The sequence below is a fragment of the Rana temporaria genome, chromosome 1, assembly GCF_905171775.1.
Source record: "Rana temporaria chromosome 1, aRanTem1.1, whole genome shotgun sequence".
In the NCBI taxonomy this organism is placed as follows: Eukaryota; Metazoa; Chordata; class Amphibia; order Anura; family Ranidae; genus Rana; species Rana temporaria.
Genome location: NC_053489.1, coordinates 641,616,245 through 641,630,249, shown reverse-complemented (window position 1 = coordinate 641,630,249; position 14,005 = coordinate 641,616,245). Strand labels below are relative to the sequence as shown.

The window sequence follows — 14,005 nt, the reverse complement described above, 5'->3', positions numbered from 1 at the left end:
ATTCTTTGGGCACGCTTCGTTCAGTGCAAGAATTCCCTTCTGCCCATTTTTTGTTCAGTTTAACAAATGGTGACATGGTTTTGTGGGTGTGTTTCATTTTGAAAATCTGGTCATCTTACACTGCATGGGGCTGAGCGCCCATGTGAATTAGCCCTAAGAGTGAAAACAGAATTAAGGATGGCACACATGTAGGCATAAACACTAAAACAGTTCTTCCCATTACTGTGCATGAGACCCCCGTGATTACATTTATAGATTTTATCCGTGGATTACATCAAGTGGAAGCAAATAAATTTGCATACTTCTTGTTTTACATAATCTCTGAGGTTTTTGCCCCCAAATGTTCCATAATATAAAGATTTGATTTGAAAGTCAGCAATCTGTGTTTCCCAGTTTCAGAATGGATCCTCTGACATACCTGTTCTGTGTTCTCTACCTTTATATCCAAGGTATGGTGATATGAACACTTTTACAAAATTACAATGAAAAGCTTTTTTCTTTATTTTTTTCTTTATTTTACTAAATAGTGTTTTTTTTTCCGACATTTCCGTCATCGCCGCCCCCCTGTGATGACGAGTTCGGTGATGGACAGCATTGGTGCTGAGCCCTGAACTCCGATTGGACGGCGGGTGCTAGGCGGGGCCATCCACTCACCCTCCCTCACATTGGACAGAGGGAGACATGTGAGACAGGAGGAGGGGAGGTCCGTAGGATTACCCCTTATGATTCGTCTGACCATAGCGTCACACTTCCGCTGCGTGCAACGCAGGAAGGGGAAATCACAGGCTGTGGAACGCACGCCGGATGGGAATGGCGTGGCATGCACGGATGACAGGTAGGCAATTATGGGGGTTATTTATAGGCGCAGGGAAGTGAGTGAGTCCAGTTCCATGCCCCAGTAGAAGTCTGTGATGACGAAACCGGTCGGGTACACTGGACTCTAATCATTTCCACTGCGCTATTGATCTCTGATTCTCTTGATTTGCTGTGGTGATTTGATCTGCTGTGGTGATCCCAGCGTGGAACTTTTTATCATTTGGGATTTTATACATTTATACTGCTTTGGATTCTCTCCCTGCTGTGAAATATTTTTATGATTTTTGAGAGATTTTATTAAATTTTTCTACACTATGAGGAGGTGTTCTTTCTCCCTTTTTTCCCTCTGAAATTTGGAGTGTTCACTCCACACCATCTCACGGACGCTCCTGAGGCCAGTGCTTCCAGCTCCTTCCGGAACATCTGAATCAGGATTCTTTCCTTCATCGGTGCGGTTGGAGGGTATCTGAGCCCACATAAGCCTTGGAGACCTACCCACCGTATGGTGAGATGTGGGTCAACGGGAGCCGGTAAGAGTATTTATCCTTTAACTTAACAGGGAATGTCCATGAGAAGAGGTTTTATTTCTCCGTGTGAAGATTTGCTGTTTTCAACTGAGGGGAATATTTGAACACAGTCACGAGCTATGAATGTACCATAAGGAACCACCCTTACACATACACATGGGACTAATTCACTTGTGTGCTAATTCATTATCTGTGGCCACACAGATTTAACAGGACTTGTTAGTTGTTTTTGTTTTCACTTTTTGATTTTTCACTTATTCATATTAGCCTTGAACGATATTCATTGTTCGTGGTATATATGATCTCTTTTCCACTGTGCGCCCAGTGAAGTCCTTGGACATATCTCCCTAAAGGGCGTTTGTCCAACTGGGGCCACTTTGTGGATTGCTCTTTCACATAGGTTGGCGCTACATTTTTTATTTTCAGTGTTTTTTTTGTTGTTGTTAAGCTTCAAGTGGTGAGATTGTGATGACACAGAAACCAAGTCATATCTCGGTGTTTCCTGGAGAAAAGGCCATTATCTTGTGTACTTCCAGTTCCAGCACCTATATTTCTTCTATTTCCAAATATGAAGTCAACTGGTATAAGCTTAAAGAAGGAAATCTTCCACACCTTCTCATATATTTTGCCACCACTCTGCACTCTGGGACACCAGCCAGGTTCAGTGCGACTGGATCAGGGAATGATTTCTCTCTGACGATTGATGGGGTGGAGGAAGATGATGCAGGAGATTATTACTGCTCCAGTGATTATGGCTTCCCCATCACACAGTGATACAGAGCTGTACAAAAACCTCCTTCCTTTTTTCTGTTTTCATCTCACTAGATTAGACATCACACGGGACTCTTCATCTCACTCTATTCAACACAAACCTGAGAGTAAATTATTTTATAATACATGATAATAGTTTCCTTATTGGAAAGGTGGGAAAGTGCCCCTACTTAATGTTAGGGTAACATATTATATGGTTAAACCCCTTCAAAGGTCCTCCAGATGCTCTATGCAGCTTCAGGCAAGGAACCCACAGATTTATATATATATAAAAAAATAAGCAACAGAGTTTTTTTCACCAGAAAGGTGGGAAGCCATTGAAGGTTTTCCAGATGTTCCAAGCTGATCCAGTCTGGGCTCCTTCAGATAGTGCCAGATTTAGACCTTGGGGTACCTGGGGCATTTCAAGTTCAGGGGCTCCTAAACAAAGAAAATAAATGATATGATAAATAAAAAAGTGAACAGAAATGAATGATTAACCACATTTTTTAGGTTCTGAAGAAGACATGGAAAAAATCCACTGGTTAGGAGTCGACTTCCCTACTACCCTCAGTGTAAGGGTAGGTTCACACCACGATTTTCTATACAGTTTTCTAAAAAACGGACCCAACCGTACTCAACCGTATGCTTCAAAAAGCAACCGTATACGGTTTAAAACCGTAAACGGTTACAAATAAGTAGTGCGGTTATATCCGTTTTTTAAACGGAATATTTTTATTTATTTTTTTCAATAAAGTTTCAGTTGTTCTATTGAAATTTCAAGGGAAGTAGGAGGGGTTTGCCAACTAGCCTTGCCTTGCTAGGTTGGAGAGAGAGAGAGCGCAGGTTATTTTTACAGCTAGTGATTTGGTGTGTATTTTCAGTCATTTAACCATGCCTATTGTGCCCATTTTGCGCCTAAAGCTGGTACAGCTGCGGGAGCGTCAGAGGGAGCTTATGTGGAGGAGATTTTCACGTAGGTTTGGGTGCACCCGGTGAATGCCATTCAGCCTAGGCTTGGTGCTTTTGATTCACTTTTTGTCCAGTTAAACCGTATAGAAAAAAACGGACAGAACTGCAACAACATAGAGTTCTCATACAGTCCTATGTTAAAATAACCGTATACGGTTGAAATACGGTTTTTGAACCGGACCAAAAACCGTGGTAGACCACGTTTTTTTCCAGGAAAAAAAAAGTTAAAAACCGTATGGTTTGAAAACCGGATACAACCGTATGATTTATGGCAAATACGGTTTTTAATGTAAAGTCTATGGCCACGGTTTTCTGTACGGTTGCATACATTTTTTTTTTAAAAACCGTATCCAAAAACTGTATAGAAAATCGTGGTGTGAACCCACCCTAAGACATATAGCTTAGGCAGGGAGCTCCTCACAAATTTACTTGAGTAGTTATTAGACACGTGCAATTCGTTTTGTTTCTATTTAGTTTTTTAACGAAAATTTGGAAATTCGTTAATTACGAATTTTGGTATTTCCGAATTTTTTATTTCCGAATTTTTGGACTTCCGTATTTACGAAAATTCGAATTTACGAATTTATGAATTTTTGTATTTATGAATTTTTCAATTTTCGTACTTCCGAAATTTTTCGAATTTTAGATTTTAGAATTTTCGAAATTACGAATTTTTCAATTTTCGAATTTTTCAATTTCAGAATTTTCGAATTTTTAAATTTTCAAATTTTTAAATTTTCGAATTTTCAAATTTTCAAATTTTCAAATTTTCAAATTTTCAAATTTTCAAATTTCGAATTTTCGAATTTCGAATTTCGAATTTTTCAAATTTCGAATTTTCGAAATTACGAATTTTTCAATTTTCGAATTTTCGAAAAATTCGAAATTTCGAAAATTGGAAAATTCAAAATTTCGAAAATTGGAAAATTCGAAATTTCGAAAATTCGTACATTTAAGAATTTCCTAAAATTTTTTTTTTTGTTTCATTCGTTTTTTTTTTGGAGATTCGGAAAATTCGGAATTCCGAATTTTCGAATTTCTGAATTTTTGAATTTCCTGAATCTAAGCAAAAAAAACGAATAAAACAAAACAAAAATAATTTTTTGAAATTTCCGAATATCCGAAAAAATAAAAGAAACAAATGAAATAAAAACGGAAAAAGCTAATTTTTCGAATTTCCCGAATTTACAAAGAAATAAAAAAAAGAAAATAACATAAACGAAAAAAACAAATTATTTGGCAGTGCACATGTCTAGTAGTTATCCTGGTTGATTGATAGAGATCTATTGATTTCTCCCTAAGTTTGGCCTTTGCACATTTCTCTTCTACCACTAGGTAGCCCGGATACTTGGTGGTACTAGATATGAGAAGGGCAACCCACGGTCAGGTTATGGGTATATGGGCTATCTCAGCCAATAGGCAGGGGTTTTCTTGTATCCTCTGGCCTGCTGGGAGCACCTATATATATATGGGTGGAGTCAGGTGATCTATGTTCTGTGCTACCTGGACAGCTGTCTGGGAGGAAGTGTGTTGTATGCCCCGGGCTGCTAGGCCAGAGATTGGACCTATCCCAGAGGCATCTGGCTGCCAGGCTGTGTGAGGGCCTATGCAGAAGTAGTAGGGCAGCGCAGGGCTGGAATTGCGGCTTGCAATACAGCCAAAAGTGGCGGTTCTGCCGGCCGGAGAAGCTGTCAGGGTCGGAGGTGAGTAACTGAAGCAAGTACCAGAGCAGTATTCTCACAAATGGGCACAGTAGAGAATTGGGAAACTTCAGGAGGTGAGAAAGGTCAGGGACCCAACCAGTGGAGGAGACACTTGCAGTGCAGCCTTGTGTGTCAAGCCAGGGACCGAGCTAGTCAGCAGGGGTGAAGCTCGGGAAGTATCTGGAGTGCCAAGATAGGGACACAGAAGGGAAGCATGGGTGACGCTTGAGGGAGATACCAGCACAAAAATTGGAGAAGCTCAAGGGATTCAGAGTCATTGAATCGGTGGGTCTAGTGAGAGACCGGGAGCTCAGTGTTGAAGAATGATAAAAAGCGTTGTTGTGAAGCTGAAGGAACTGTTATGTTTTTGTTAGGAACTGTTAAAGACTGTTGCCATAGGAGGCAACATTCCTGCATGTGCAGATTAGGGATGAGCTTCGAGTTCGAGTCCAACTCATGTTCGACTCGAACATTGCCTGTTCGGCGAACAACGAACAATTAGGGGTGTTCGCGGCAAATTCGAAAAGCTGCGGAACACCCTGTTAAAGTCTATGGGAGAAATCTAAAGTGTTAATTTTAAAGGCTACTATGCAAGTTATTGTCCTAAAAAGTGTTTGGGGACCTGGGTCCTGTCCCAGGAAACATGTATCAATGCAAAAAAAAGTTTTAAAAATGGCCGTTTTTTCAGGAGCAGTGAATTTAATAATGCTAAAAGTGAAACAATAAAAGTGTAATATTACTTTAAATTTCGTACCTTGGGGGGGTGTAAAGTCAGCATGTGAAAAAGCGCATGTTTCCCGTACATAGAACTGTCCCTGCACAAAGTGTCATTTCTGAAAGAAAAAAAGGCATTTAAAACTGGCTTTGCGGCTCTAATGAATTGCCGGCTCTGGCAATTCAGAGATGATTCATGCATAAAAAATAAAAAAAAAAGCCTGGGGGTCCCCCCAAATTCCATTAACAGGCACTTCAGGTCTGATATGGATTTTAAGGGGACCCCCGCCGTCAATTTAAAAAAAAAATGGTGTGGAGTTCCCCCAAAAATCCACACCAGACCCTTATCCGAGCACGTTAACCAGGCCGGCCGCAGAAAAGAGGGGGGACAGAGTGAGGCCCCCCTCTCTCCTGAACCGCACCAGGCCACATGCCCTCAACATGGGGAGGATGTCCCCATGTTGATGGGGACAAGGGCCTCATCCCCACAACCCTTGCCTGGTGGTTGTGGGGGTCTGCGGGCGCACCCTCTTACGTCACTGGGAAAGACCGTCTTTCCCAGTGACGTACAAGGGTGCGTCAGAGGGGGCGGGGTCACGTGACGGGTGGCCACTTCCCCTATATAAGAAATGTCAAAGCTCCAGTGCGTCATTCCGCTGGGCTGTGTCCAGCGGAGAGAGGAGCTCGCCTGCTGCGCTCTGGATGGATGGATCTTCTCATCGCTGGACCGGACCGCTGATCACTCGTCGCTGGAGAGATCATCCGTCGCTGGATAGAAGACAACGTTGGAGCAGGGAGCCGCATCGCTGTATTTTTTTATTTTATTAATAAAGGAATTTTTTTCTACGGTGTCTGTGTGTTTTTTTTAACTATTTACACTTCCTTCGTGAAATGGTAGATGTACAGTGTACCCCATTACCAATTCACATAGGGGGGGGCCAGGATCTGGGGGTCCCCTTTGTTAAAGGGGTCTTCCAGATTCTGATAAGCCCCCCGCCCGCAGACCCCCACAACCACCGGGCAAGGGTTGTGGGGATGAGGCCCTTGTCCCCATTAACATGGGGACATCCTCCCCATGTTGAGGGCATGTGGCCTGGTGCAGTTCAGGAGAGGGGAGGGCCGCACTCTGTCTCCCCCTCTTTTCTGCGGCCGGCCAGGTTAACATGCTCGAATAAGGGTCTGGTGTGGATTTTTGGGGGAACTCCACGCCATTTTTTTTTAAATTTGGGGTGGAGTTCCCCTTAAAATCCACCCCAGACCTGAAGGGTCTGGTATGGATATTTGGGGGGAACCCCACGTCACTTTTTTTAAATTGACGGCGGGGTTCCCCTTTCACTTTTAGCATTATTAAATTCACTGCTCCTGAAAAAACGTTTTTAAAACTTTTTTTTTCATTGATACATGTTTCCTGGGACAGGACCCAGGTCCACAAACACTTTTTAGGACAATAACTTGCATATTAGCCTTTAAAATTAACACTTTAGATTTCATATGTTCGAGTCCCATAGACTTTAACAGGGTTCTAAAGTTCACACGAACATTTGGTGTGTTCGCAAGTTCTGATGCGAACTGAACAGGGGGGTGTTCGGCTCATTCTTAGTGCAGATGTGGCGCCTTGCTGGGGCGTTTCTGTGCACTGTTGTCCTTCTATTAAAGTCTCAGAGTTTGCCAAAATGTAACTTACAACTATGTAAGTTACCCTAACCCTGTTTCCCCCAAAAATACAAAAAGAACTGTTAAAAGAAATAAAACCTCTTTTACATCCAAGAAGTGTCTGGCGCCCAATGACTTTCACCATCATTGCACCCACTATGCCTCACAACCCACTACATATTGAAGGATATCCGCTATCTTTGGCCTTGGAGGGCCTTATTAGATTGGAAGAGGCTAAAGACTTTGCTACACATGTAAGGAAGACACTCTGCTATGGCATTCTGGCAGAATTCTGACCAAGGGCCACGCCTGTCCCGATTTCAACCAATCTCGTAATTTGGGGTAAAACTTGCTAACAAAGTTTTATCCTATTCGAAATTGTGGAGTGTCAGGTTCACGCCTTGATCCTTGAAAATAATGGTGGATACACAAAATTTTGACACTTTGGACCCAGAGGTTTAGACATTAATGGCTGTGTGTTGAGTTATTTTGAGGGGACAGCAAATTTACACTGTTATACAAGCTGTACACTCACTACTTTACATTGTAGCAAAGTGTCATTTCTTCACTGTTGTCACATGAAAAGATATAATTAAATATTTACAAAAATGTGAGGGGTGTACTTACTTTTTGTGAGATACTGAGTATTTGATTTTAGTGCAGCACTTTTTTCATAAATGCACAGAATGCAATATGTTTGATGTTCCTTAAACTACCAGGCTTATCTCATTTATAATAAAGTCAAATTTCTCTAGCAAACATATCAAAAACTTTAACCACTTAAGGACCCCTTCACGCCGATATACGTCGGCAGAATGGCACGGCTGGGCACGTTCACGTACCTGTACGTGGCCCTTTAAGCCGGCGCGTGCACGTGACCCGGTCCGAAGCTCCGTGACCGCGCCCACGGGACCCGCGGACCCGATCGCCACCGGTATCCCGCGATCGGTCCTCCGGAGCTGAAGAACGGGGAGAGGTGTGTGTAAACACACCTTCCCTGTTCTTCGTTGTGGCAGTGTCATTGATTGTGTCTTCCCTGATATAGGGAAACACGACCAATGATGTCACACGTCCAGCCCCGCCCCCTACAGTTAGAAACACATATGAGGTCACACTTAACCCCTTCAGCGCCCCCTAGTAGTTAACTCCCAAACTGCAATTGTCATTTTTCACAGTAAACAATGCATTTTTATAGCATTTTTTGCTGTGAAAATGACAATGGTTCCAAAAATGTGTCAAAATTGTCTGATGTGTCCGCCATAATGTCGCGGTTACGAAAAAAAACGCTGATCACCGCCATTAGTAGTAAAAAAAAAATATTAATAAAAATGCAATAAAACTATCTCCTATTTTGTAAATGCTATAAATTTTGCGCAAACCAATCGATAAACGCTTATTACGTTTTTTTTTACCAAAAATAGGTAGAAGAATACGTATCGGCCTAAACTGAGGAAAACAAATATTTTTATATATTTTTTGGGGATATTTATTATAGCAAAAAGTTAAAATTATTGATTTTTTTTCAAAATTGTCGCTATTTTTGTTTATAGCGCAAAAAATAAAAACCGCAGAGGTGATCAAATACCACCAAAAGAAAGCTCTATTTGTGGGGAAAAAAGGACGCCAATTTTGTTTTGGGAGCCACATTGCACGACCGCGCAATTGTCAGTTAAAGCGACGCAGTGCAGAATCGCAAAAACTGGCCAGGTCCTTTACCTGCATAAAGGTCCGGGTCTTAAGTGGTTAAAGGACAACTGTACTTTTACAGAAATGTTCTTTAAATGTAATAAACTCTCCTTAAACTCTAATTTCATACCTGTACCTACAGTGTCCCTTGGCTAGTGCCTCCCTGCCACTGCTGGACTAAAAGGTATCTATGCAGCTGCTTCTGTCAGATACTGTGTCTATTTTATGAACTTAATGTACTGTAAGAATGTACCCCTTGCTATAAAACACAAGATTATTAAGAGGTTGCCCCCCAGTGTTATTTTCGTTGATGAAAACATTTTATTTGATGAAAAATACGGCTGGCCGTAAACGACCGAGTCACATTCAAGGCCCTCTGCCTGAGGCACAAATGTGTACAAGGAATCGCCCCCAATATATATGCGAGAAAATAAAACACCACAACCCCAATCGCGTTCTTCGTTCCACTAACCAAAATCTACTACAAATCCCCAAGGCCCGCTGCAAGACAAAGGGAGAACGAAGATTTGCAGTCCAAGGACCTCGACTGTGGAACGCATTACCAACCGATATCCGAACGGAAGTGAATCACCTGGCCTTTAGGGAAAAACTCAAGACCCATCTTTTCTGAAGGCTAAATAGAAGGAAATTGATTCCGAGCGCCTTGAGGCAATTCAGTTCGCATTTGTAGCGCTATTTAAGTTATTCACTCACTCAAAACAGCGACAAAAACTAAATGGAAATTACACCATAATATCCCCTATATTCATTAATATGATCATTATTGTTCCTTGGTATTGTTTACCCATTTTCTAGCCCCTGCGTGGGCGATTTACAAACACATTTATGAACCTCTTAACAATAAATATATTGAAACAAAAACATTTTTGTAAAATAAAAAAAGCAGCATTGACTGCAGTACTTAAAGCGGAGGTTCACCCATGGAGAACACATTTTCCCCTTAGATTAATGCTCGTTTTGTGAAGGGGAATCGGCTAGATGTTTTAAAATATGAGCTGTACTTACCCGTTTACGAGATGCATCCTCTCCGTCGCTTCCGGGTATGGGCTGCGGGACTGGGCGTTCCTTCTTGATTGACAGTCTTCCGAGAGGCTTCTGACGGTCGCATCCATCGCGTCACGATTTTCCGAAAGAAGCCGAACGTCGGTGCGCAGGCGCAGTATAGAGCCGCACCGACGTTCGGCTTCTTTCGGCTACTAGTGACGCGATGGATGCGACCGTCGGAAGCCTCTCGGAAGACTGTCAATCAAGAAGGAACGCCCGCACCCGAAGACCCATACCCGGAAGCGACAGAGAGGATGCATCTCGAAAACGGGTAAGTACTGCTCATATTTTAAAACAAATAGCCGATTCCCCTAGACAAAACGAGCATCCAGCTATGGGGAAAAGAGGAAAAAAAACACAAATGGGTGAACTCCCGCTTTAAAGAGGTTTTACACTTTGTACCTATAGGTAAGCCTAGAATAAGGCTTTCCTATAGGTACTGTAAATATCTCCTAAACGTGCGCCGTTTAGGAGACATTTACAGTACACTGCACCGATAATGTCATTAGTGCATGCACTCTGAAAAAATGGGCACCTATGCCGTTTCTTCAGTAGCGTGTGACGGCTTCTGCACGCATGCGCAGGAGTGACGTTATGGCACTGAAAGCTGAAAATTGGTCTGGGCAGGAGGGGGGTTTAAGTGCCCAGTAAGTGGTTAAGGTAAAAATGACTGTCACAAAGTGTACAATGTAATGATCTATTTCTTCTTGAACGGTAACCGACATGTAACTGATATTTGCATGTTTTCCTGTTTTACATTCTGAGATGATTTCCCTGTAGAGTTCATTTAGTATAAAAAGTTTATTTTAAAGCCAGTGATCAGTGTGTGTGACGGCCCAGATACAAGATGTTTTCACTGACATGTCTGCTCTGTGTCTTTTATCTCTGTATAGATGGTACAGGATTATTTTATTTTGTATGATTATTATTATTATTTTTTATTAATATCATTGTTATTATTATTAGTAGTAGCGATATTTAATTTGCATTTCTATGTAACAAATTCTAACAAATACAATGCCTTCTCTGTCTCCCAAGCCTCTTATGGACAGATTGTTCTGGATCAGACTCCGGGATATATCTCTGTGTCTCCGGGAGAGAATGTGGTGATGCATTGCAAGCCAAGTTCTACTCTTACTTCTGGCTCAACCAGCTACTTATACTGGTATCAGAAGAAAGGAGATCAGCCTCCGACACTTGTTATCAATCAGGCAATCAATCGTCAGTCTGGAGTCCCGGAGAGGTTCAGTGGCAGTAGGTCCGGATCTCCATACAATGATTTCACTCTTACAATCAGTGGAGCTCTGATAGAAGATGAAGCAACTTATATCTGTGGTCAAAGTGGTTACAGCTTCCCATTCACACAGTGATACAGAGCCGTACAAAAACCTCCTTCCTCATTAACACTGTAGGCTGTGATTCCCTTCCTTTGTTACAGAGCCACCGTCACTGAAATTAGAGCTTTCAATCACTCCTTAACAGGGAAGACACTTATTTTTAATAAAAATCATGTGGTTTTTATTCATCCCTTCAAAATCCATTTATTTTTTATTTTTAAGATAATAACTCATTGCACTATAGGCCCATCCTTTATTTTTTTAAGTAGAAATGGTATCCTCATGGTAGCCCCCTTCCACATTAGGGGGGTGAGGTTCAATTTTGTTGCTACCATGCGTATAAGGTGAATTCTGCAAGTTCCAGATTTGTAATCCCAGAGAATTTTTGTGCAGATTCACCCACGATTTTCTTTTTCCAACCCTAACACACTGCATGGCTAGCAGGCTTAAAGGGTCAGTAAGGGGAATAGAAGAACCCTCATTCAGTGTTAATTTTGACATCAAATTTCTAGTCTTATGCCCTGTACACACCATCGGAATTACCGATGGGATAAAATCTGATGGAAATTTCTGTTGGAATTCCATTCAAGCTCTCTTGCACGCACACTGTCAGACCAAATTCCGACTGTCCAAAACGCAGTGATGTAAAACAGTACAACGAGCCGAGAAAATTTTAGTTCAATGCTTCCGAGCATGCGTCAACTTGATTCTGAGCATGCATGTTTTTTTCGCCGTCGGAGTTCCACACAGACAATCGGAATTTCCATCGAAAAAAATAAAACATGTCTATTTCTAAACTCTGACGGAAAAAAAGTCAGATGGGGCCCACAAACAGTCGGAATATCAGATGGAAAAACTAAAATGCCAATTTAGTTTTAGTCATATCTTAGTCATTCGAATAATTTTAGTTTTAGTCGTATTTTAGTCTACTAAAATCACCAGTACATTTTAAATCGAATGGGTTTAGTTACATTTTAATGCCTTTTCTTTCTCGTACATCACGGGACACAGAGCGGCATATTCATTACTATGTGGGTTATATGGAGTACCTTCAGGTGATGGACACTGGCAATATCAAACAGGAAGTGCCCCTCCCTATATAACCCCCTCCCATAGGAGGAGTACCTCAGTTTTTTCGCCAGTGTCTTAGGTGTTGGTCATGGACTAGCTTGTCTCTACATCCTTGGGATCAAGGCAGGCTAACCGGATCTGTCCAAGGGGCCTCAGAGCCAAAGTGGACAGTACCCGGGCCCCTAGCTAGGGGGTTTTGCCCATAATGCTTCTCTTTCAGAGAGCTGGATCCTGGGCCCAGGACTTAGAACCCTTTGGGGTGCCTAAAGTCCCTGTTTGCCAGGATGCTATATGGGTCCAGGACAGTGGGTTCCTTCAAAGGACCCCAGGGCCTGAAGGTCTAGACGCCACCCACGGAGATGGGGGAAGATTGGACCACTTGCTGTGCAAGGTCCTGCGGCATGGAGCAGGTAAGAAAGGGGGGGTCTGCGGAACTTGGTTCGGCAGCAGGCTCTCCAGGGGGGATCTTTTGGGGGAGTTTGCCTGAGTATGCACTTGCATTGGCAGTCTGGGGCCACTATGTCTGTGTAAGACAGGATGGTCTGTGTTTTTACTCCCCATATGTGTGATCTCCCTGGTCTATGTGTTGCAGGTTCTATCTGGCTGGGCGCTAGGTGGGGTATTAGTGTGTGCCTACTCTTTACCCTGAACTAAGGAGGTGTCTGCGCCTACCTGAAGGTTCTTACCTGGCCGGGTGCTGTGCGGATGTTTCCTCTGTGTCTTGTCTTCTCTCCTGCGTCCCTGCAGCATGCTGCTTCCACTCATGGCCCCCCCGTGACACGGGCACGCGCGCGGGCGCGTGCAAAGCGATTTATATAAAAAAAAGACGAAATTCGCGCCGTTTTTAGAGGGGGGGGCGGGACGTTGGATCTCATAAGAGGAAGGGGCGGCCCTTCCTCTGTGCTGTATTGGCTCAGTTCATTTCTGAGCTCAGGAGAGGAGGACATAGAGTGGCAGCAGTGCAAGCCTGATGCACAGTGGCACCCGGTGGCGCAAGGGAGTATTGCAGTTCTGACAAACAGAACTAGCTTTTCAATCTAGCCTAAACATTCCTTACAGCAGGTGGATTCTTGCAATTTCTCTTGTGGGGAGACAATGTGATTCCGTAGAAAAAGGGAAAAAGGGACTCAGGATCCAAAAAATCCCCAAAAAATTAAAAAATTAAAAAAAAAAAAAAATATATATATATGCATAATTGAAAAAATAAAATAAAAAATAGGGAACACATATTGGTCTCCCCATTGGGTTTTTTGGGCATTAGTTGTTACTACTGTCCCCTTAAAACCGCATAGTTTTTTCTCCTACCTACATCAGTCAGTTGTTGTAAGTAGGGGTGCCTCGGTATTGTACCATGGCTTCCAAAGCATCAGGATCAGGGGAAATGGCAAGAGGTGCCAGAGGACAAAGGGGTTCCCCCTCAGATTCTGAAGGTTCGAGTCGGGATATGCCTGTACTCTCCCCACAAATTATTCCAGTAGTGGGTGCCTTGGTTGAGCCATTAGGGGGATCTGGTGTTGAGGCTAGTTCAGATCCACCCAACCCTGTGTTTGTCACAGAGGAAATGCTAGCCCTTTCCTTGGGGGGACTAGAGAAGAGATTGGCAACTATGATAGTCAATTCCATGTCGGGCAAGAAGTGGACTAGGTCTCCATCACCGGGGGGTGTACCCCCAGATGCTGAGGTTCTCTCCCTCGGAGAATTAGAAGCTCAG

At 42.8% G+C, this 14,005-nt stretch overlaps 2 gene segments (V, D, J or C); both read left to right on the top strand.

Annotated features, from left to right (window-relative positions):
- Positions 1–360: 360 nt before the first annotated feature.
- On the top strand, positions 361–2,117 carry LOC120943354. The segment is given in 2 exon segments: positions 361–449; positions 1,792–2,117. Coding segments are annotated over 2 exon segments (375 nt in total).
- An 8,576-nt stretch (positions 2,118–10,693) lies between these two features.
- LOC120924490 lies at positions 10,694–11,298 on the top strand. The segment is given in 2 exon segments: positions 10,694–10,782; positions 10,925–11,298. Coding segments are annotated over 2 exon segments (381 nt in total).
- Positions 11,299–14,005: the final 2,707 nt, after the last annotated feature.